Source organism: Ylistrum balloti, unplaced genomic scaffold, assembly GCF_031769215.1.
Source record: "Ylistrum balloti isolate Yb309-2 unplaced genomic scaffold, AGI_CSIRO_Ybal_v1 Utg369980, whole genome shotgun sequence".
In the NCBI taxonomy this organism is placed as follows: domain Eukaryota; kingdom Metazoa; phylum Mollusca; class Bivalvia; order Pectinida; family Pectinidae; genus Ylistrum; species Ylistrum balloti.
The window spans coordinates 177,426-203,647 of NW_026782068.1; the positions used below are offsets into that span (position 1 = coordinate 177,426).

Consider the following 26,222-nt stretch of genomic DNA (forward strand, 5'->3'; position numbering starts at 1 on the left):
ACTTCAGACAGACACACAGGTAACTGGAGACTGAGGTACAGGTAAACTTCAGACAGACACACAGGTAACTGGAGACTGAGGTACAGGTAAACTTCAGACAGATACACAGGTAACTGGAGACTGAGGTACAGGTAAACTTCAGACAGACACACAGGTAACTGGAGACTGATGTACAGGTAACTTGAAACTGACATACAGGTCATTCAAGACTGATGTACAGGTAACTTGAGACAGATGTGCAGGTAAAACATGGAGATAGGTGATGGCTATAAAAGTTTTGGGTTAACCAAGTTAGGTAAAACCTTGAAAACATATTACAGAAATTGACCTGAAGTCATATAATTGTTCCTTTCAACAACTTCTTCTATAAAACCATGAGGCCTAGAATCATGCTGTTTGTCCACCACAATACAATTTGGATAAAAGATATCATGTATTACACCCTTCTGTCGCTATCTCAATATGTTATTGTGTATCAAGCATTGACATTTTTATGTTATATAGTTGGAGCGGAAACCTTTAATGGAACATCCTACTCCATCGCAGCGGAAATAGGAGACCTAACACGAAACATTAAGATTGTGGGAGAAGACTACAATAATATTATGAAGGAATCATTTGGAGGGAGAGTTATCGTAGGCACGTGGGAAGATACAGACACTGGAGATATTTTACAAGGTTTGTATGAGCAAGATTTGAGAAAGCTGTACTATACATTTGTAGTTAGCTCAATCTTGCTGTAGGGTAAAATTTCTGTTCTCTATTGAATTACTCTTTATAACCAGAAAACTAACTTTAGGATCATTGTTAGAGACAACAAGATGCTGTGATGAAGGGTAGCAAGTTTGTTAAAAAGAATGACCTCTGTCCTCTTTCAAGGTCACTAGGCCAAACCGCCTCAAATTCATATAACCAAGAATTTTTTAATGGACCAGAATTTTGCTGCTATGAAGGGTTATCAGATGTGATCGATAATGGACCTTCAGTCATTTTATAGGTCACATTTATCAAATATGTCAAAATCTTTAAACCAATGATCTTTAAATAACTTCTGAAGAGATCCGAATTAGCCCAGGGTCATGATGTTTGCATGACTTTAAGTAACCCACTAGGATAAAGGATGTCACATTGTTCAAATTCAGAACGAATTAACATAATCCACTTGCAGTGTCCCAGGGAACAGTTAGGATAAATCTTTAACCCATGTCTATACCAATAGGCCTGGGACATGATTTTTGACCAGTAGTATCCAGTAATATTCAGATATAAAGTTTAGCGTACAAAGGATTTATTGCAAAAACCACATTAAAAGCTAAATATATAGCTGAAAAGACAGACAAAAAATCTGCCAAATATCTGTGTTAAAAGATATTATATCTCATTGATTAATAAATGACCTACCTTGATGTTCACAGGTTTTAGATGAACATTGTGGCCAATTTGGCAATACAGGCCCATATGACCTCTTTTGATGGACATCAAGAAATCTTGTTTATATACCGTAAATTTTCGCGTAAATTGCTCACTTTTTCAAGCTAAAACTGTCGTTTCAAAAATGGGGTTGCGCATTATACGCAGGAACATGCCATTCTTGAGGTTATCATTCCCGAGTTCTGCATCCACCATATTGGATTACCTCCCTTCACATAGTTATATGTAAAAGTCGTCGGTCATATATGATAGTTTGGAGATAAAAACAACAAAAAAAATAAAATAAAATAAATTTCGAATGTTTTAGTCATCGGCCATTCACGCTGGCATTACGATGAATCTAATTTTTTTATTAAATAATCAATCTTGGAAAACCTTATTTCTAGCTCACCTGTCCAGAGTTTGCAGAAACAGACAGGTAATCATGACTGATTCAGTCCCATTGGGCCTCTTGTTACATCAATACTTAGATTTACTAAGATCTTACACCTGAGCAGTGAATATGTTGTCCATCCATCTGTTCTATTTTTCTCTGAAACGTTTTCTGTCTTAAAGAAGCTGGATGGATCTTTAGACCAAAGTCAGCTTGTAATAACCATGGGTGAAAAGTACAGGAGAACAGGTGTCCCATTCACCTTTCACCCTAGAAGGCAGAATGAGCCTTTACACAGAATGAGTGCAAATTACAAAGACTTTCTTGAATGTACATATGTAATGCTGACAATCGTATTGTGAATTTAAGAGTAAATGGATATATCTATGTGTCTTTTCTGTTCCGTACAGTAGAAAGAAAATCACAAAATCATGTTGTGTAACTTTATATAATTATTTTTCTCTTCATAGGTTATGCCCGTGTTTGGAATACAGAGTTTTACCACACAGGTCAAGAAAGCTGGACAAAGTCCCATGATCCTCGGTTTTCTATCGCATATAAAGACACAGGTCCCGCTGGTGTACCTGCTACTCCAAGCAGTATCAAATACTGTGCCTTCCATGATGGATTCAATACAGCTATAGGCTTGTTTGGAGCTCCGGATTTCCTGGTCGAAAATAATATCATATACCACACCGTGGGAGCATGTAAGACAGTATAGTATCATATACCACACTGTGGGAACATGTAAGACAGTACAATATCATATACCACACTGTGGGAACATGTAAGACAGTACAATATCATATGCCACACTGTGGGAACATGTAAGACAGTACAATATCATATACCACACTGTGGGCACATGTAAGACAGTACAATATCATATACCACACCGTGGGAGCATGTAAGACAGTACAATATCATATACCACACTGTGGGAACATGTAAGACAGTACAATATATACCACACTTTGGGAGCATGTAAGACAGTACAATATCATATACCACACTGTGGGAACATGTAAGACAGTACAATATCATATACCACACTGTGGGCACATGTAAGACAGTACAATATCATATACCACACTGTGGGAACATGTAAGACAGTACAATATCATATACCACACTGTGGGAACATGTAAGACAGTACAATATCATATACCACACTGTGGGAACATGTAAGACAGTACAATATATATACCACACTGTGGGAACATGTAAGACAGTACAATATATACCACACTGTATCACACTGTGGGAACATGTAAGACAGTACAATATATATACCACACTGTGGGAGCATGTAAGACAGTACAATATCATATACCACACTGTGGGAACATGTTAGACAGTACAATATATACCACACTGTGGGAACATGTAAGACAGTATAGTATCATATACCACACTGTGGGACAATATATATACCACACTGAACATGTATGTTAGACAGTACAATATATATACCACACTGTGGGAACATGTAAGACAGTACAATATATATACCACACTGTGGGAACATGTAAGACAGTACAATATCATATACCACACTGTGGGAACATGTAAGACAGTACAATATCATATACCACACTGTGGGAACATGTAAGACAGTACAATATCATATGCCACACTGTGGGAACATGTAAGACAGTACAATATATATCACATTGTGGGAACATGTTAGACAGTACAATATCATATACCACACTGTGGGAACATGTTAGACAGTACAATATATACCACACTGTGGGAACATGTTAGACAGTACAATATATATCACATTGTGGGAACATGTTAGACAGTACAATATCATATATCACACTGTGGGAATATGTAAGACAGTACAATGTAAGACAGTACAATATATACCACACTGTGGGAACATGTTAGACAGTACAATATCATATACCACACTGTGGGAACATGTAAGACAGTACAATATATACCACACTGTGGGAACATGTAAGACAGTACAATATCATGTATCACACTGTGGGAACATTTAATGCAGTACCTATTTCACTCAATAAAGCCCTATTAAGCTATTGATATATCTATATCAGTTTTTGAGGGCTATAGGCTTTTCATCACTGGGAACACTTTCTGTTTTTGGAGTGGATGGGTTAGGGTTTTTTTGATTTTGTGGAAATATTTATAGGTTAATCATGACAGGAGCAATAATTTTATTTTGCAAATGTTCAATATTTTGTGACTAAATCATTCCAACCTCTTTAACAGTACTTACAGTTAATTTATAACCTATATAAGCACACAAGTTTTGAATCATAGCTAAGATCAGGATATTTGGTCTGTATCGACTGGGGAGAAAGTCTAAATGTATATGTTCAAGAAAATGTCCTTGACCTACCTTTTACTCTCAAGATGAGAGTTATCTCTGTTTAAAAGATTTCAGCAGGACATGTTCGTGAGTAATAATTTTCACACAATATTGACCTGTTTGTAATCCTTCTTTTGTCTTGAATCTTGTATTTAATAGTTCCCTGGCCTGATAGTTTCCTTTCTGTGTTGTTTCAGCGATACAAACAAAGTCCTCCAATACCATGCTGTATTACAACCTGGTGTCTTTGATGCTGTGGCGAGGGACTTACGGAAACCGTAATGACACTAAACTGATGGACTACACTGGGGCTGTTGAGAGTTACACAGAAATAGACTTAGTCATGGTGGGAAACCACATCTCATCATCGGAACGATCGTGTTTAAATGTTTTTCCACATCCCTGTGACAGTGACGTTGTTACATGGAGTGATAATGTTGTCCATACTTGTCTGATTGGTGTGGCACTGTTCCCTACAAACGAAGGACAGCCGACAGGTGTGGACTGTGTCAGGTACACAGGAATTACGTCTTACAAGAACTGGGACTACGGCATGTTCTATGTAGGGTAAGGTCAAGGTCATTTTATCACCTAGTTGTTTCATTGTTTTGTATTTTATGTATGTTACTTATATATATATATACTTATACCTTAAGTGTAAATCTTATCTATTCAAACACCCTTGAAAATACACATTGCATGCAATATGATTTCAGTTTTTCATTGTACCATCATCATCATCATCATCATCACCAATGCCGTCATCATTTTCATCTTCATCGTCGTCGTCGTCATCATCATCATCATCATCATCATCATCATCATCATCATCATCATCATCATCATCATCATCATCATCATCATCATCACCATCGTCCTCATCTTCATTGTCATCATCATCACCATCGTCCTCATCTCCATCGTCATCATCATCATCATTTTCATCATCACCATCATCGTCATTGTGAATACAAATTGTTTTTATTTTGATTCATTGCATTAATTTGAGTAGGTATATGATAAATATGGTTTATGTGTTGATATCCAGAGCTGCCAGTGTGGAGTTTGATGGTGTGACATTACTTGACAACGGAGTAGGAATCTGGGGAATGGTTCATTCTCCGAGTGCCTTGTCACATCAAATTATCGATAAATACCTAATGGTGAACAACAGTTTGGTGGTGTTGAGGTCAAGAAACTTTGACTGTAAAAATGATGTGATTGACGGTACAGACAAAAGTTACCTGTTGAGTAGAAACATTGGTCGATCTTTCCGTATAGAAAGTATCGGGTATACTGGTATAACCACCGGATCGTTCACCAGTTCTCACAATCAAGGTCCAGTCTTGCCTTTACTAGATAGTACATCATACAACTCTATTGGTGGGCGTACTGTAATTAAAGGTAAGTATATATCATAGATATGGTGATAAAGGGGCGGATTGTCTCAAAAATTTGACAATTTATTCATCCATACTGTCATTATTGCTTTATCAATTGTCAGTTTGTCTGTATATACAAGCATACGGGGGAAGCTGTACCTATGGTATCGAGTCCTGATTTTGTGAAAATTACAAAAATTTGAAATAATTTCTTAACATCCAATAGCATCATGCATTCATGAATGGGATTCATCACTGTACAAGAAGGCACAACAACCCAACAATGAGAGATCAAAATATGTTAATAATAATTTAGAGGTCTTATATATGTACTGCTTTATCACAGCATTACATAACTGTATCAAAGTGGTTCACAAATTATTATACATTGTAAGTCTGTCATTTTATATGCCGCTGGAGGCATCATCTTCTTCGTCCGTCCGTCTGTGCTGCCGTAGAGCCGTCCGTCCGTACGTCCGTCTGTACGTCCATTTCTTGTGAACACAACTCCTCCTAAACTAATCATCAGATTTTCATGAAACTTGCTCAATGTCACTACTACAATGGGTAGATGTGCATGAAGGGCCGATATTCTGGTTTCTTGAATTTTGTAAGATATATGCCATTTTCAACTTTGTATCTCTAGCTTGCTCTTAGTGGAGCTTTGTGAATGCAACTTCTCCTAAACTAATGATCAGATTTTCACAAAACTTGCTCAAGGTCACTAAAACCATGGTTTGATGTGCATGAAGGGGCGATTTTACGGTTCATTGATTTTTGTAAGATTTATGCCATTTTAACTTGATCTTTATATCTTGTGGTGGCATATATTGTGTCCACTGCACTCTTGTTGCTTTTTGTTGTGGAGAGTTATCTGCTCTTGTTATCAGTTATTGCTTGTTACATTGTTTTCTCACAAATTTACGATGTTTACTCTCACAAACAAATGATATAACAATGGACAGTTGTTCACAAGAGAAGATAACTCTGTATAATGAAAAGACAGAATTGTTACTAGTCATAATCTTACTCATCTCCCTGGGGAGTCAAAAAGATGTAATCCACACAGCATGTCCAGCATTGATTAACAAAGTACTTATATACAGCTAAAACAACCAGATTATCAGCAGAGTAAAAAGTCATGTTCCAGGTTACATCATGGAATCTGTGTCAAGATTCAAACAAATTTTACATCCTACTAGTAAACCACTGTGTCTCTCTAACTTAAACAAATTTTAAAGTTAAAGGAAATTCATCTAAAAAAAATTCAAACTGAAGAAAGCTTGAACTAAAACATGAATCATACAATTTGGACATTAAAATCGAGGAATGAAAGAATTCATTTAATAATAGTTTAGCTCTCTATATATTAAAGGAGGGTTTTATTGTCCTACTTGATATATTAGAGAATGTCTGATTTTTAAGAAATTATGATTTGAAAAATCAGCATTTTTTTTCACAATCTTTGATAAGAAAATGTGATACAAGTTTTATTGTTTTATTGCAGGTACTACTTTTGCCAATCTCAACAAATGTCCAAATTCTGAAGATCGTGCCATATCCACCAGCCCTAACACTGACGATTTGATTCACCCAACATTAGTACAAAACGTCAGAGTGGTTCCTAGAGATAACAGGAATAACGACCGCCTGTTGTACATCCACAAACCAAGAACAGAGTATGTACCTGAGATAAGGACAAGTAAATCACTGAGATTTCACGAGTATTTAATTTTACAAACTTACCTCTACAGACATATTTGCAATACATGATTTTGAAAAATCACTCAGATTTTGCATGTATTTAATTTCACAAACTTGCCTCTTCAGAGATATTTGCAAATACATGATTTCGAAAAATCACTAAGATTTCTCATGTATTAAATTTCACAAACTTAACTCTTCAGACTTACTTGCAAATATATGATTTCGCAAAATCACTTAGATTTTGCATGTATTTATTTAATTTCACAAACTTAACTCTTCAGACATATTTGCAAATACATGATATTGCAAAATCACTCAGATTTTGCATGTATTTAATATCACAAACTTAACTCTTCAGACATATTTGCAAATACATGATTTCGCAAAATCACTCAGATTTTACATGTATTTAATTTCACAAACTTAACTCTTCAGACATATTTGCAAATACATGATTTCGCAAAATCACTTAGATTTTGCATATATTTAATTTCACAAACTTACCTCTACAGACATATTTGCAATACATGATTTTGCAAAATCACTCAGATTTTGCATGTATTTAATATCACAAACTTAACTCTTAAGACATATTTGCAAATACATGATATTGCAAAATCACTCAGATTTTACATGTATTTAATTTCACAAACTTAACTCTTCAGACATATTTGCAAATACATGATATTGCAAAATCACTCAGATTTTACATGTATTTAATATCACAAACTTAACTCTTCAGACATATTTGCAAATACATGATATTGCAAAATCACTCAGATTTTACATGTATTTAATATCACAAACTTAACTCTTCAGACATATTTGCAAATACATGATTTCGCAAAATCACTTAGATTTTACATGTATTTAATTTCACAAACTTAACTCTTCAGACATATTTGCAAATACATGATTTCGCAAAATCACTTAGATTTTGCATGTATTTAATTTCACAAACTTACCTCTACAGACATATTTGCAAATACATGATTTCGCAAAATCACTTAGATTTTACATGTATTTAATTTCACAAACTTACCTCTACAGACATATTTGCAAATACATGATTTCGCAAAATCACTTAGATTTTGCATATATTTAATATCACAAACTTACCTCTTCAGACTTACTTGCAAATACATGATTTCGCAAAATCACTCAGATTTTACATGTATTTAATTTCACAAACTTAACTCTTCAGACATATTTGCAAATACATGATATTGCAAAATCACTTAGATTTTGCATATATTTAATTTCACAAACTTACCTCTACAGACATATTTGCAAATACATGATTTCGTGAACAGTGATTTTGAAATGACATCAAATTTGCAAATGATGGGGTATTAGCTATATGGACGGATATTTTTAACCGATTCAATATGGATGTCATCCAGAATTATTTCTGTACAAATAATCGCGAGGGATTTTAATACGATTGACTATCCTCAGGTATTGTCACACAGATGCATCCTACGGTAGATATAAGTGATTTACAGGAATGACAAGTTGTTCATACATTCAGGTCAATGTTAATTAGTAGATAACTGTAGAATGATTTGAGAACAAAGCTAAATATCTGATGAAAATCTGTGGCTTTAAGTTCAATAAACCATACTGAGTGGTTTGTATTTCTAAGAAAATTGAGATCACAGATCATTCTTACTATCTTTATTGAGTCCTTCAGCAAGACACTACACCTAACTGCTCTTGATAGGTATATGGTAGGCCTCCCGCATGTTGTTCTTTGAGGTACCAACCAGACATAGAAAATCTCCTGATTGTGTATTACAGACAAATGAACCCTTCCAGCTGCATTGATATGGAATGTGACGGACACAAGAAGGTGATGATCCATGACAAAGATGGAAGTCTGCTGGGTCGGAAAGGAACCGTCTTATCCATGTCGGAGTCAATGTATGGAAAAGATTTAAAACGAAGCTCGGGTGACCATAAAATACCTAAATCCATGCTTATAGACCAGTCTAATGGCATTGTTGTAGATCCCTGGGAGCTGGCTTCAGAAAGAGGTTAGAAACACTGTGTTAAATCACACATTTAAGCAGGGCATTAAGTTTTTGTATTGTTTCCTGGGCACTTGATTTTCAGGATGTATAGTACTACATGTAGTTTACTCCTGAAGTCAAATTTGATAAAAACTCTTTGTCCTACCGGTATATCAAGATGTTTTTTTGACCCATGGACTAATGACACCCAATTATTATCAACATACCTACCAATAAATAAAAACCTACAAAAATAAATGATTTTTAAGTATCAGAACATTTTGTTATATTATGTCTTGTTTTTTAAATTATAGGTCACTGTAACCTTGACCTTCATGTTAAAGCAGAAGAATCAAACTTCTCATCAAGAACGAGAAGACTTGATACATACTTGGTTATTATAATTCTATATGTAAATACAGGATGTATAAATCTTTTATCCTCTGGCATTAACTTATCCATGTGGAGGAAATAGTAGATTGACATTTTCCTTACAAGTGATATCAGACACAATTACATTTGTATCCATGGTAACCAACACACTCAAAACTCATTAGTTGGTTAGAATTAAACAAGAAATCAGCTTATTAAAGGTCAAGATGGAAGAGGTCAAGGTCAAATCTTGTAGTTTATCACTTATAAACAATTTAACAAGTCAACAAGGTCATTCAGTAGGTCCTAAGGTCAAGGTAAGAGTTTTTCACTGATGAACATATTGTTGTGACATAATGAAGGAAAAGTTGGACAGGATTAAACAGGAGAATAACCTGACCAAATATCAAGGTCACACAGTTTCTCCTTTGAGTCTAAATGTCAAGAAAAAGGTGGATCATAATTATACAAGAAGTCAACAGAGCAAGGGTCAAAAGACCAAAGGTTAAAGTTGTTAGGTCATAGGTGAAAATGAGATGTGTGTCTTTTTTTCCACAATTTGTTTTGACTTTGTTATTATTTAAGCTTTGTTTGTTGTATGATAACATAGTTCTAGAAAACGACCTGTTTTAATGTATCATTTTCAGCATCAGTTTTCATGAAGAATTTTCTAGGCCAAACACATCACTCCATTATCTCAAAACAGATCTTTGGCATGATCTCAGACAATGAACCATGCTGTTCATCGGAGAGGGGGTATTTAAAGTGAAGCAAATGAAAACTTACTAATTAATGTTATATGAGTATTTACATTTCTGTTGGACCAGCAAATATGAGGAGGTGGAGGAAGGCAACATGACTCTCATTTTAGTACACTTTGTCATGAATATTTTTCTTCCCTGTGATTGTATAAGGCCAGCCTCAGGAATATAGACAGATGGTCCTTGGTGATTATTGGATAATATCTACAGCTCCACAATGTGGCCCTTGCTTACCTCATTATGCATTTGATAATCTGGTTCGGTTTTTTGTTTCGACAGGAATAATTCGAGACCCGACCTGTGTGAAGCAGTATGCATGGCAGGCCCATATGTGCACACATTATGACTACAAGATGGTGATTCTTGAGAGTATGGACTCTGATACAGAAACTCGTCGTCTGTCACCGATCGCCCTCTTAGGCGAGACTGACACTTCTCCGCAGGTTGGCTACCTTGACCTAATTAACGGCCCCAAGGATCATGGACAGTGCTTCGACAGCACTTGTCAAAAAAGCATCTCCACATTCGCTGTTGTTGTGGCAACCAGTAAGTTCTGTTTTCATAGCCATTAGGTCTGTTCCAGGAAATCTTATCTGAATATTGAATTTTATTGACGTATGTATATTTGTGTAGGTTATGTTATGTCTTAGATAAAGTGACCACTTGTATCTCTATAGATATCCATCAGAGGTGTAATGACACTGTAGACATATTTGCTCCAACAGTGATTCCTGATTTCTTTTAAATAAATAACCTACAACAAAAATTTGTGACTTTTTCGTGACAAAGTTTTCGCTTTTTTTCCCAATATTGATTAAATCCTTTAAATCCAATCTTTGGAGATTAACCCTTTCGGCGACATAGGCGACTTAAGTCGACATGCAGAAAGGTCGCCATAGGCGAATTTTCCTATTTTTTTTTAAATTCTATAAGACAATACAGTATTTATTACAAATATTTTTTTCACATTTGCTAATGAACCAAGTTAATTAATGATCATAGGTTCACATTTCATATCAAGATTAATGAAATGAGTCCATGAATTTTTCAGTTTAGTTACAATGAAAAAAAATCTCGTATATGGAATGGAAAGTTGCTAGAGTTCTCCATGTTTTTCTCCAAAGTTAATCAGTATTGGATAATAAATGGACAGTGCACCAATACTGTATATAGAGTATGATAGTCATTATTCCTTTATTTTCAGATCTATCCTACAGGTTGTTCTTCTCTAGCATTCCTCCACAGTGGTTACGTCTTACCATGCTTCATTCAGAAAACTCTCACAAGTTCAAAATTGCAATTTATTACTTCAAAGCTAACAGAATTGATGTGTTTGCCTTCGGTGAATATATACCACCAAAGAACAGTTACTATGAGGGTGAGGAACTAATGTTTTACCTGGATACATGCTCCAATAGGGACAAATATATTCCCACGATTAGTGATGACTGCGGTTCGAACTTCTACGAATCAAGTACGAAACTTCTTCATTTGATCGTATGTGGGAATGGTAACACTGACATCAAGGTGTCGCAGGCCGTATTTGTACACATCTCATTACCAACAATATCTTTGGAAGACTTGTCCTTAAAAAATCTGGTGAACGAGTTGGCACAGTTCATAGGTGTGGAAAGTGAACATGTTAAGGTGAGAGAAGCCATCACAGAGTCAGCGTCCCGTCATAAGAGATCGTCTGGAACGACCACGTATGTTGTACAAATTGCAGATCAACCTTGTAATACAACATCATGTGTTTCTGAAACTCTGACACTAGAAGCAGCTGACCTTGTCAGTTTAGCCAGCAAACTTGTAAATGCATTCCTGGTAAGTTGGGTTTTTTTCAGATTGTAATATTTGAAGCAATCTAATAAACAAGTGATCAACTTTATGTTCTGATATTAAAGAATCTCAGACAAATTTTTACTTCTTGAAAAATGTATGATGATGGCCCAAATACTATGACTGGTGTATGATTTTGCTGAAAATTGATAAGTTTTTGATAAATGGTAATTATAATGGTTATAATATTTCATCTGATGTTATTTGGTTACCATGGTTACATTAGTTATCCGCTGGATTACAGTTCTGCTGGGTGATTGATTCTAACTCATAGACAGCAACATCAACACCCCAATCTACTACTTAATGATAGAATAGTGGTTTGTTCTGTTGTTTTATACATTTTTCTCATTTGAGAATGTGTCATTACTTACTTGGATTGACCAAGATTTACATGGCGAGTGTCGTCGAAGAAGCAGAAGATGCTTCATTATCTGGAACACCTGGTCTTATACTCTTTGTATGTTTTCTGGAGTCGACATTTAAATCTTTCTTTTGTCCATATTTTGTCCTAGTTTTATGAAATTTGAGATTGAATTGTGATTATGTTGCCATGTTGGTATTTTCTTACTGTGTTAAGGTTTCTGTTATTCTTGTCTGTCAATATTTGTTCATTTTTTTAAAGGTTTTAATAATAGTCCCAGATATGTAGATATTATGTACAGTCGTATATACCTGTCATGCTACAATTTCCATTTGAAGTCATTTTCATGTTTACCTAATATTGAATAGCCAGAGATATAAAATTACCCTATATTGGACATAATGAAAATGAGTTAGATGTGTTTGATGCTTGTTAATATACCTATTCTGTTGTGGTTTACCGTGTTCTCATTGGAGAATGTGATGTTACATGGATTGACCAAGGTTTACTTAGCAGATATAATTAATGAAAAACACTTACTCTTCCAGAACACCTGGTCTTATTCTGGTTCTTTTTAGGAGTCTAAATATTTCTTTTTGCTCATGTTTTGCTCTAATTTTATTGCATTTGAGTTTGGATTATGAATCATGATGGGAGTTTTTTTCCGTTTTTAAATCCCCATTTCATTTCAGTTAGGACAAATAAGTGACATTCTGAACGTAACAGTGAATTCTCTGCGGGTTGAGGAAGTGTTACCATCCACAACTGACCCAACATGGCAGACCATTGTGGACTCCGGTAATGTCACAACAGTCTTAAATGTGCTGGACAGTCTGCAGTTTGATACTACCATAATTGAGGATACAGAAGGCAATCCTTTCCAACAGCAGCCAGTTCTCCATTTTGTTGACGCCAATGTAAGTGTTAATTGTCTTGTATACTGGTATATATGTTAGTGTCTTCCCCAAACAAGTCCATAAATGACCATGGCTGACTGTTGGTGTCTCACACAAGCCTTCTTATGACCCTGGCTGTTGGCATTTCCCTGTGACACCAGCCCTCACATTACCCTCGCTGTTGGTGTCACACCCACACACTAGTCTTCATTTGACCCTTGCTATTAGTTTCTCCCCTTCACACCAGCCCTCAAATTACCCTTGCTATTGGTGTCATGCCCACACTCCAGTCCCCGTATGACCCTTGCTTTTGGTGTCTCCCACACACACCAGTCTCCAAATGACCCTTGCTGCTGTTACAAGGAAGACCCTTGCTTTTGGTTTAACTAATCACACACCAGTTCATGACCCTGGCTGTTACAAGGAAGCAAAAAGGTATTGTTTAACTAATGAAAAACAAGGCGACCTTTGGCAAGTGTGACCTCTGAGGCCCAAAAAACCTCTTTAGTGATTTGAGAGGACTAACTAAGAAAAAGGATGTTGAGAGCTGTAAAGACATGACTCTTCAGAAATTTGAAGGGCCAATTAAAAAACTGAATCTTAAGGGATTTGAGAGCTGTCAAGACATGATTCTTTAGCGATTCAAGGGGCCAGTTAAGAAAACCGGATCTTAAGGGTATTGGGGGTAAACTTCACCAAAGCATAGAGCAATAGAAATAGAGATATGTCATATTATAGCAAATAAGTACAAAGAGATATCAGTATTTAAAATATCCATGTTACTTCCTGTTATAACACCATACAAAGTCTGCAATAAGTCCAGCTATATCTTAGTCCAATGCATTCAGTGTAAAAAACCTTAAATAAAATTATATCTACTTCACAGGAGGTTCAGCAAAATGTATAATTATTACTTTCCTTACATAAATCTCTTAAGATTAGAAGCTAATGTAAGAATATGCGATATATTTATGAAAATTGTGTTCATGAAGAATCCTTTCGACAGTATAAGTTACCATGAAAATTTTATTTTTTTTATTTTTCAAGGGAGATCATGCGTCAATTCTAGGAATATCTGCAATACCATGGGAAGTGACTGCCTCCTTGAAGACAGGGGCGGGTAACTCAAGTGGCTGTACTCCAACACTAGCAGGCACTACCACTGTTACTTTTGTAGACGGCTGGGCCAATTTTACAGACTTGTTAATAACCTGTACAGGAACAGCATACATGATCAATTTTGAGATCACATCACCTACAGGAACTAACTTCTCACTCACCTCGGCTAACTTGACGATCCTAAGTCGTAATATTACAGCTGCTGTAGCGTCGGTGTCCAGTCCTAAATACACTGATGAGGCTTTCAATCTCACAGTTCATCTCAAAGACAGTGTAACAGATGCTGTCATTACAGATGTCGGGTGGAAGGTTTGTATCTGTATACTTGCAAAGGTTAAAATATGTACAATTGTAATATGTATGGAAATGAATACATTGCGATGGCCGAGTGGTTAAGGTGTCTGACCTTCTCAATCACTAGCTCTCCACCTCTGTGTCGAAGGTTCAAGGTCCACATGGGGATGTTGTCAGGTACTGCCCACAGTCGGTGGCTTTTCTCTGGGATCTCCAGCTTTCCCTCACCAACCAAACCTGCCACATTCTTAAATGACCCTGGCTGATGATAGGATGTAAAACATAAATGAACAAATTTCTTTCGAGAAAGGAAAAGTTTTCGAAATATTTGGGTCCTGTTTATAATAGAAATCGTCTGATATTTATTGATAATTATTGAACTTCGCAGTTTGATTATGCTTCTCGATTGATTAATTTTCTAGAAACATGAAAAAATGGGGCTCAAGCCACATCTATGAAATGAATCCCCCAATGATATGTATTTATGATAATGAGTTGGACTGGATAGAACTGTTTACTTTGAAGTAATTGAATGGAAATGGACTGATTTTAAATATAATTTTTTTCATTATTACTTTATAAGTTTTTATTTATGAAATAGAATTTAATAATAATGAAACACATTTTGAATTGATAAAATGTTTTGATTTATAAAATGGAACTGGAAGGAATGTATCCATTTATTGCATCATCTGACCCAAAGGGTCAGGATGACCTATAGTAATCTATCTTTGGTGGTGATCTGCACGCCATCTACCATCCACCATCCGCCATGCATAAACTCTCCATTCCAAATGACTTCTTCGCAATAACAAAAAGGCCAATAGTGCTGATATGTGGCCTGTAGCATGCGGGGATGGAGGGCTACCAAGTTTGTTGAAATGAAAGACCCTGACCCAATTTCTAGGTCACAGGGGTTAAATGTGTTGAAATCTTTAAATGACTTTTTCTCAACAGTCAAAAGGCACAGGGTGCTAATATTGGCTCTGTAACATGGGAATGAAGGGCTACTGATGTGTTCAAGTAAATGACCTTGACCTATATCTATCTTTTGAGCTAAGTGAGCTGAGATCTTAAAATTTCTATTTCAACAGGCAATAGGTTCAGAGTAATGTCATTTTTATAATAGCTTGTATTAAGAATATGATTTCAAGTTTACAGAAAATGTTTTTATGAACCAACAATGCCTTCTTTGTAAGCTGCAGAATAGTTGAGCAGTTTATTTTAGGTTTCTTTCATATATAGGTCTTTACAGTCAGATGACCATTAAGGTCTGTAGGCCTCTTGATTTTTGGTGAAATTTTATGCTGATAAACTTTTAACTATTTATAATGATTTGTTTTTACTGCACTCATCATGGTCTCGTAACTGAATTTTCACTGAAAAATGTACTAAAGTATATATTTGATAAATATCTATAAATATTTGATATCTGCATTGCAAGGGTCACACATGGACTGCCAAGGTTAAAATCACCCAAAGTTATGAATACACAGGATCACTCACCGGAACAGAAAATGTGACCTTTGACCTCATCACCGGCTTAGCAGTTTTTAATGATTTGGTACTTGATACTGCTGGAATTTTCCTATTTGCCATTGAAGTCGTCTCAATTCCTGCTGATTACAACTTTACTCTAGAACAAGAAGAAGCAGTGGACTGGTTAGCTATGAAATCAAATGTGACACGGAACAGTGAAATGTCAGTCAGATATAACCTGGACTACAGTGTCTACGGGACAACAGCCTTCGCGAAGGCTACATGTAACAACATGATGGCAATGAATTCAGAAATAAGTCTCAGTAACTGTACAGCTTCTCAAGGTAAAATCAGTTTTAGTGGAAATATGTTTAAACTTTAAAGAAATGATTACCTCCCTTGGTCATGTCCTCTGTGAAATCAGATTCATTTTATTTCAGAAATTTATGATGTTGAATGATAATAAGGATGTTAAGGGATTGCATCATTGTTTTTCAGGCAGCGTTTTATTTTAGTCTTACAAGGAGTTTTATATTGAGCCCTTGTTATACAGGGAACATTATTAGCTTATCTGGCCTGAAGTCTAAGTGAGCTTATGCAGTTCCTGCCTCCGTCATGGTCCGTCTCGCATCAACTTATCAATTCAAACAACTTCTCTGCAATAAGCAGCAGACCAGATGTTATTATATTTCACTGGTGCATTGCAGGAATGAAGCCTTAAAAAAATTATGAAGAAATGACCTTGACCCATTTTCATGGTCACAGTGGTCAAATATATTAAAACCTATGAAAGACTTCTTCTGACTAACCAAAAGTGTAGAAGCATGGTATTTGGCTGGTATGCTCCTATGATTTCACCTGACAAGGTTTGCAAAAAGAAATGACCTTGACTTCCAATTGAAACCCACAAGGTTAAAATTTGTCACAATATTGAAATAAATTCTTCTGGTTATCATTAACCAAAAGATACAGAAGTATGGCAATTATGTTGAAGCCTGACAATGTTTGAGAAAATAAATGACCTTGACCCTTATTCAAGGTTACAGGGACCAAATTTGTTAAAACCTTAAAACAACATCTTCTGACTAACCAAAATTTGCAGAAGCATGGTAGTTTGGTGAAAGGATCCTAGGACAAAGCCAGACAAAGTTTGCAAAAAAAATTACCTTGACACCTATTTAAGGTCACAGGTTGCAAATTTGTTAAATCCTTAAAACGATTTCTTCTGCCTAATCAAAAGGTGCAGAAGCATGCTATTTGGCTGATGTCTCCCTAAATCACCTTGACCCTTTTTGAAGGTCACATGGATGAAACCTGTAAAAGATTTTTTTATAAACCAAAATTCTTAGTAGCAAGAAAGCTGTTTCATGTTCAAAGCTGTCACTGTTTAGAATTTAGTATTAGAAACTGTTTACTGTGAAAATTGGTTAAAATTAAAATTTAAAATTTTTTTAATTGGATGTGTAAATGGTGTACATGTCAATATATTTGTGTGTCTGTTTTAATGAGTTTTTGTTTTATAGGGAGTGTTATTGTGTCGTTTGTGTTGAGGGGAACCAATACAACTATAGATGATTTCCTGGCCATGCTGTGTAACAATATCAGTTCAAGTTTGTCCTACACTTACAATGGAACAGTGGTTACCCTAGATAAATATTTACTGGTGGGCGGCACCGAGCCAAGCAACTGTTTCCCTCAGGTATCTCAACATTTCTATTGATCATCATTTAAGATATATAAGTAAAGATAAGTAAACATATTTCCACTGATCAACCCTATTTAAAAAGTGCATTATTTTATTGAATCTATATTAACTGAAAACACCAGAAGAATGTTATTGCATTTCATCATGTACAATACTGTTTTAGGTAAGTGAAATGACAGGTGGAGTATTATTTTTGCATTAGTTTGATTTATTTTATCTGAATTCTCTTTAAATTCCTGTAAAGTAGCAGAAAGATAACATTAACTCGTCATGACTACAATTTTCACTTTTGTATAAAACAATTTATAAGTGACGACCAACAATGAGCAATATTGTCAAGTTTTTTTTTTTTTTTTTTGTGTGTATTTATATAACGGGTTTTATGTGCATTATTTTGGCCTTTCAGCAGACAGACAACATGTTGTTTTAGTTTGCTACATTTTGACAGTCAACATTGAACCTACCTACTGCTTTCTTAATTGACGAGTGTACAGTGATGTCATGGCAATGCATTTCGCTCAAAGTTGAACACAATTGTTTTACAAGCTGTATTCCTGTATAAAGTATGACTGGTTTGTTTGGAAATTTACAGCCAGGTAACCTCACCAGAAAGTAGGTTATATGAACATGGTGTCCAGGTGGACGCTTTAATAGTATAATTACACTGAAGAATGAACAAAAACCACACAAGTGAATAGAGTTAGATACATTTGAGCAAAATAATGAATTAAACTACATCATACAGCTGTTTCATCCTTCTAGGACTCGTCAGTGATGTTACATCATACAGCTGTTTCGTCCTTCTAGGACTCATCAGTGATGTTACATCATACAGCTGTTTCGTCCTTCTAGGACTCGGCAGTGATGTTACATCATACTGCTGTTTCGTCCTTCTATGACTCGGCAGTGATGTTACATCATACTGCTGTTTCGTCCTTCTATGACTCGGCAGTGATGTTACATCATACTGCTGTTTCGTCCTTCTATGACTCGGCAGTGATGTTACATCATACTGCTGTTTCGTCCTTCTATGACTCGGCAGTGATGTTACATCATACTGCTGTTTCGTCCTTCTATGACTCGGCAGTGATGTTACATCATACTGCTGTTTCGTCATGCTAAGCGAAAAGCAGTGCAAGAAATTAAATCTTAATTATAGTCTCACCTTGTTATCTGTAAGCTCATATAACTTGAACAACCTGTTTAGTTCAAAGCATTTTGTCAGTTCTGGCCAAAGATTACACTAAACATTCAAAATTTGCTGAAATCGAGCACTCAGAAAACTCTTTAAATTTTCCCACGGTCCTGTCGAGGTAATGAGGTTCAACTGTATTATAGTACATTACGGCTCAGAACTGATTGTCTTCCTCACTTCAATGGAGTCTCAACTCTGAATAAAAGTGAGTCATTTTCAATGGAGATATGTAAAAAGAAAGAAAGATTCTGAGCTAAAGTAAATTTCCTCCTACGATTATGGAAGGTAGACAGGCATTCTGACGTCTTACGTGCAGGACAATTAAATTCTGTGTTTTCCCCCATGACCATACTTGCTAGTTAGCAGTCATACATAAGGATTGTTTACTAGTCTGAACATTGACCTTTGACCCATGATTTTGACATTGACCTTTGATCCTTAATTTTACCATTGACCTTTGACCCTTGATTTTGCCATTGACCTTTGACTCTTGATTTTTGTACACATTTTGTTTTACCTTAGGATGCTGGGGAGACAGACCTAGAGACAACATCATCTATCCTGGGTATAATATTAGGCATCCTCTTGGTTTTGGTATTCTTTCTCATCATCGGTATTGTCATATACTGTATTAAAGCCAAGGAAAAACGCCACCGTCTCAGTGAGTTTTGTTTGTATACCATTTGTACTTATTGTATGAACTATTTATGAAGCAGCACATTATATTAAGACAAATTGGTATATCTTTAGGTACAACATACTGGAAAAAGTATTGTTATATTGTGCAGTACAAGAAAACATTCAAAAACAAAGCTTCTCAAACTTCTATATTTTTTTTTCAAATTTCTTTATGACAGAAAAAAAAAAAAAATATATACATAATATAAGAAACCAAATATCCGGAAAAAGTAAATTATAATTAAATGAAAAAGGAGACGTAATGAAATATCCGGAATTAATATGGTAAGGGAGATAACTCTTAATGTACAATTAAACAATTCAAGTATTTTGATATATATTTAGCAAATTAACCATCTCATATAGTTTGTATATAACAATATCTACATTTACAAACCTCCCACAAACTCTTTTAATGTAGGAACGGCTGAGACCTCCTCGAATTGTTCTGCTATATCTATAGGTACAACCTGTGCGAATATTGCGCTAAAATAGGATTATTCTAGTTTCTGTATTTTGTTTAAACAACATTATTTTGGATGCACTAATTCATCATTGTGTTAATTTGCTAAAAATTCATATTGCACTAAAATTTGATCCTGTCAATTGCGGACTACGTTTTAGTTGGTAATGATTAGGGATTAAATGTCCCTATATTTGTGGTCATATAAAAGATTAATACAAAGCAAGAATTTAACATAAATCAACATGTAAGGAAATATATGTAATATATGTGTATAACCAGATAACAATGTATAAACACATATGAAATATAATCACAAAGAAATAGCATAATCTGAAATTACTGCAAAATATTAGCACCACAGAATTAAACTACAGTATATACTGCCTGAGTTGAGATGCACTTTGTAGTTACAACAGTATTTTACAAGATACCAACAGAAAAATGAGTGCCGTGTATACAAAGTACACACAGAAAAATATTTTGTTAAAGTTGTGCAGACATTTTGACATTCAAAAGTAGCTGAATCATATTGAAATTTTCTTGGCCCTATCAGAAAGTTGGTTATTTATTGTTTGCTTATACAGAATATTTACAAATTCCACACATTTTAACTTTACCCAGTAGAAAGTTGGAGAGTTCTATAAAAAAATAATCCATTGATTTCCACAGAAATCTCACAAGTCAGCCAAATGATAGACGAGGATATACAAGAACCTATAACAGAAAAACCGCCCGGCCCCCCGGGAACTTTTCTTTTCTCCCCGGACCCAACCTACAGAGAGGATCCTCCGGATCAGCTGTTTCGACAGGATACTTTCATGGGTTTTCAAGACTACTTTCCAGAAAGACAAATGCCACCTGTTGGGAATAGTTTCCGGTTGAGGCCAAAGACGCCAAAAAAATTCGATTTCAGCTTCAGTTAATTTCAGTCATACATTTCTGTCTTTCATCACCAAAGAAACAAAACATGTTGCATTCTAAACTTAAATGTACATGTGTTGCTCCTTAAGGAGAAAGTGGGATTTTTTTTGGAAATCAAATATTAAGATTTTAAGTGAAGAAATGTGCAAGTTTGTTATTACATCGTAATAGACTGAACATCCAGTCTCTAAAATCATTGTCATTATTTCATAAGCGAATTGTATTTTGTTAAATATTTATTTTTTTATTCTAATGCTATACCAGCGTGTTTAAGAAAATGTTCAAGCTTTAGAAACACAGTTTAGACAAGGCTGTGCTGTCCTGTGTGATTCAACTGTCTACTATTGATGCCAATTTTAAGAATCATCTTCATATATAGATCCTTTTTATTCGGAGATACGAGGAAACCGAAGAATACGCTGATCTGTTTTGAATGAAGTATATATATTTTGATATATTGTCCATTTGTTATATGAAATGTGTGATCATTTAACCCTTGAACGTCAGTCAGATTGTATTCATTGTCGATATGAATGTTATGTGAGTTACAGATATATAGAACATGTCTATCATGATTATTTACCTGGCACCTAGATCACATTCATGTTGACAATAAATACAATCTGACCGACATTCAATGGTTACGTTTCATATATTATTCAAAACGTCTCCATGCCTTTTTTCTAATCTAACATCGTTCTCCTCGCTGTTTTTTTTTACGTATTTGAAAAGCATTTTGAAAATCATGATCAGTTAAATGATTAACGTAAAGCGATAATTTGTGTTATTTGAGGCGACATTTAAAGCGTCGACATAACGTCGGTCAACATGGCGTCAAAATGACGTCATGTTATTGTACAATGGTCCTGATTGCATCTATACTCTTGCGAATACAATCTAGATTAACACTGAGTTAATGGGAGACCAACCTGCAAATGTACAGTGCTATTCAAATGATCAATGGTTTTTTGACGTTATACAATAATTCAAATAATAAAACATTTTTTTTTGTGATGTTAGATATCTACAATGATTTTAAAGGGTATGAGTTTAACGTGATTCAGGGTATGTACATGTATATACCCTACATTTGATCAACAAATGACATTATTTCATACTTTTATGTATAATTATTGTTTTTGTTAATCAACTTCTGACATGACTTGCTAGGTCAAGTCGAAATTGTTATGACGAACGCTTGCAGGTGAATATTTCCGTTTTATTCTGTTAATGAAGTGAGCAGGGATGAACATCAAGAGTCGTTAAGAACAAATTTAAAGAAATCTTCAAAAACTTTCTTCTTACTCGCCTGCAGACAAGTGAAAAGAAATGTTAAAAAAGTTTCCTCATTGTCATGAGATAAATTGGAAAATGCATGTTCAAAAAAGTCTTGTCATGAAAATTGAAAAAGAAATTTTCGAAAACGTACCGGTCTCTTAATGTTGTCAACTTGAAAGAAAAATATTCAAAAAGTTTCTGCCTGGCGGAACTCTTGACTAGAGGAGATGTGAACTTGTCTTATGAATTGCTTGTTATCTTAGTACCCCAAAAAATAACTGATGATATAGTGGAACTTTATGGAAGCTACTATATGTGCCAGTTTATACGAATCGAGGAAAAAACAAAAAGTCAAAAAAAATAATTTACTGTGAAGAAAAAACATTCATTATTAATACTTAAGATTCTTACTATTTTTCGACATTAATTAAATGAAAAATATGCGATGAGCTGAAGCTTCTGACGTTGAAAGTAACTGGACATGAAAAATGTCGTTACTATTTTCAGTATGTGAATATTATTTTTCAAATGCATTAAAGTTTTTTTCTTTGAATTTACTCATTCTTCGAACTTAGTGAAATACATCCCTTTCAGATTAAAACTTATTGTTCTGTGTTAAGAACGTATATTATGCATTTTTTATCGTTTATAATGGTGTGCTGTATTAGCTATGTAATGACTGTGTAGATTTTAAAATGCTTTTTCAGGCATTGTAGCCTTGAAATGATATTTGCAAATTAATGACTTTACGTTAGAGTATATTTTATTTAAACTGTTTGTCCTGATGTAGTTGATATTATTTATTTTGACCTTGTTTTATATAAAATAAAGGAATATATGAAATATTTCATACTTTTCTAATGTTTGTTTGTCACATCTATTGTGTTTTTACCCTTCATTAAATCCGTTGCGTTAGAGATATTCAACACTCAGTGTCTATACTGGAAACTCATTCTTTCTTAACAGTAAAAAAACAACAACACACATCTACATCCGAGAGAGCGAAATTTTTTCTCCTTTTTTTCATTTTCTTTCTTCAGGTTGGTAATGTCAATAGAGATAGTACGGTCGATTTCATACCACACTGATCATTTGTCTGATGAAGGTGACCGTGTAGTCATCGAAACGTCAAACTCTAATCTTCTACTGGTTGTGTTATAAGATGTAGGTGACCGTGTAGTCATCGAAACGTCACACTCTAATCTTCTACTGGTTGTGTTATAAGATGAAGGTGACCGTGTAGTCATCGAAACGTCAAACTCTAATCTTCTACTGGTTGTGTTATAAGATGAAGGTGACCGTGTAGTCATAGGAACGTAACACTCTAATCTTCTACTGGTTGTGTTATAAGATGAAGGAGGCTGTTTTGTCATTGAAACGTCACACTCTAATCTTCTACTGGTTGTGTTATAAGATGAAGGTGACTGTGTAGTCATAGGAACGTCACACTCTAATCTTCTACTGGTTGTGTTATAAGATGAAGGAGGCTGTTTTGTCATTGAAACGCCACACTCTAATCTTCTACTGGTTGTGTTATAAGATAAAGGTGGCTGTTTTGTCATTGAAACGTCACACTCTAATCTTCTACTGGTTGTGTTATAAGATAAAGGTGGCTGTTTTGTCATTGAAACGCCACACTCTAATCTTCTACTGGTTGTGTTATAAGATGGAGGTGACCGTGAAGTCAACGAAATGTCACACTCTAATCTTCTACTGGTTGTGTTATAAGATGAAGGTGACCGTGTAGTCATAGGAACGTCACACTCTAATCTTCTACTGGTTGTGTTATAAGATGAAGGTGGCTGTTTTGTCATTGAAACGCCACACTCTAATCTTCTACTGGTTGTGTTATAAGATGGAGGTGACCGTGAAGTCAACGAAATGTCACACTCTAATCTTCCACTGGTTGTGTTATAAGAACTTCTATTCTATTGTTTTATATTATTTCGTGAAGTAGATGATGCTGTCACTTTTTGTAAAAATGCAATCATGTAAAATCAACAAATTAAAAATAAAAAGAGAATGTAAATATCTCATTAAGTAACATAGGTCATTTAGATCTGTGTAGAACATATTATTGCGCCACTGGCCCGTTTGAAAGAGAAATGGTTGTCCTCATCCTAGACACTCCAGGAGATATGATTACTTTTGTTATCTGCACCCCTGGAACATGTCGTGGTAAAACTAAAGGCACAACCACGGTAATTTGATTGGTTTCGGGAGAAAAAAACTGACCAGTCACAGACTGACATGCTCCTTTTGGAAGGTTACAGCGATTCCGCCCTTCAAAGCCATTACAATTTACCGTTATGCTCGAGATTCGCTTGATGTACATCAAAGGATCACATCTGTCCTTTCGTCATTTCCACAAGGTGTCACACACGGAACCTTCAATTTTGCCAGGTCATGAACAGGTTGACCCATCTTTTACCGAACGAGTTGTCTCCCATCATCCATCGATTCGAAGTCTCATACACGCATTACTTGTACGACATGACTAAAATTGTTAAATCAATTTCGTTCGTCAATTTAAAAAATGGCAGTGTTGCTAAGATGGTCATATTTCGATGAAAAAGGGCATCAGATGTCCGACGGTATTTTAAAACCGAAAGTGTGTGCGTGTTTTAGTTTCATTTTCAATGAGTTAGCTAGTTTTTACACGCTTGCATTGAATTGATAAAACAGTTTTGAGACGTGTATTATTGACAGATAATAAATGATATCCTTTAAAATTTATAAAACTCAATTACGAAACTTAACTTGACATGTCTACATCTGCCTATTGTAGATTTGTTGAGTGTAAGGTTACAATAATCTTTGTTCGTAATCTTGGACGAGCAACGACCAAAAATGGAGAAGATGTATTTACGTTAACGAATAAAATAGGATCTACAAACTACCCGGACCTGGTCGTAGTGGTGTGGAGATTTCATCACGTGGTATGGTAAAGGTTAGTAATGATTTGATGACTGGGGACGGTTCTGTTTGTGTAGTCTCGCGATAATTACATATATATTGTTACCGTCCATCCCCTGATTTCACCACTCTATACATATTGTTATCGTCCATCCCCTGACTACACCACTCTATACACATTGTTACCGTCCATCCCCTGTCTACACCACTCTATACATATTGTTACCGTCCATCCCCTGACTACACCACTCTATACATATTGTTACCGTCCATCCCCTGACTACACCACTCTATACATATTGTTACCGTCCATCCCCTGACTACACCACTCTACACATGTTGTTACTGTCCAACCCCTGTCAACACCACTCAATACATATTGTTACCGTCCATCCCCTGTCTACACCACTCTATACATATTGTTACCGTCCATCTCCTGTCTACACCACTCTATACATATTGTTACCGTCCATCCCCTGACTACACCACTCTATACACATTGTTACCGTCCATCCCCTGACTACACCACTCTATACATATTGTTACCGTCCGTCCCCTGGCTTCACCACTCTATACATATTGTTACTGTCCATCCCCCGACTACACCTCTCTATACATATTGTTACTGTTCATCCCCTGACTACACCACTCTATATATATATATGCCCTGTTCGAACCTTTATTTGATAA

General features: G+C 35.3%; 1 protein-coding gene across 1 annotated transcript in view; it reads left to right on the forward strand.

Moving 5' to 3' along the window:
- Positions 1-21,340, forward strand: part of LOC132547803 (fibrocystin-L-like) — a 111,832-nt gene extending 90,492 nt beyond the window's left edge. Inside the window, exons 56-69 of the mRNA XM_060211606.1 lie at positions 505-678; positions 2,275-2,511; positions 4,346-4,715; positions 5,197-5,552; positions 7,038-7,209; positions 9,038-9,273; positions 10,662-10,928; positions 11,587-12,206; positions 13,278-13,502; positions 14,529-14,909; positions 16,339-16,717; positions 17,897-18,072; positions 19,796-19,934; positions 21,087-21,340. Of these exons, the coding sequence (XP_060067589.1) occupies positions 505-678; positions 2,275-2,511; positions 4,346-4,715; positions 5,197-5,552; positions 7,038-7,209; positions 9,038-9,273; positions 10,662-10,928; positions 11,587-12,206; positions 13,278-13,502; positions 14,529-14,909; positions 16,339-16,717; positions 17,897-18,072; positions 19,796-19,934; positions 21,087-21,340 (3,986 nt within the window). The remainder of the gene's footprint in view (positions 1-504; positions 679-2,274; positions 2,512-4,345; positions 4,716-5,196; positions 5,553-7,037; positions 7,210-9,037; positions 9,274-10,661; positions 10,929-11,586; positions 12,207-13,277; positions 13,503-14,528; positions 14,910-16,338; positions 16,718-17,896; positions 18,073-19,795; positions 19,935-21,086) is intronic.
- Positions 21,341-26,222: the final 4,882 nt, after the last annotated feature.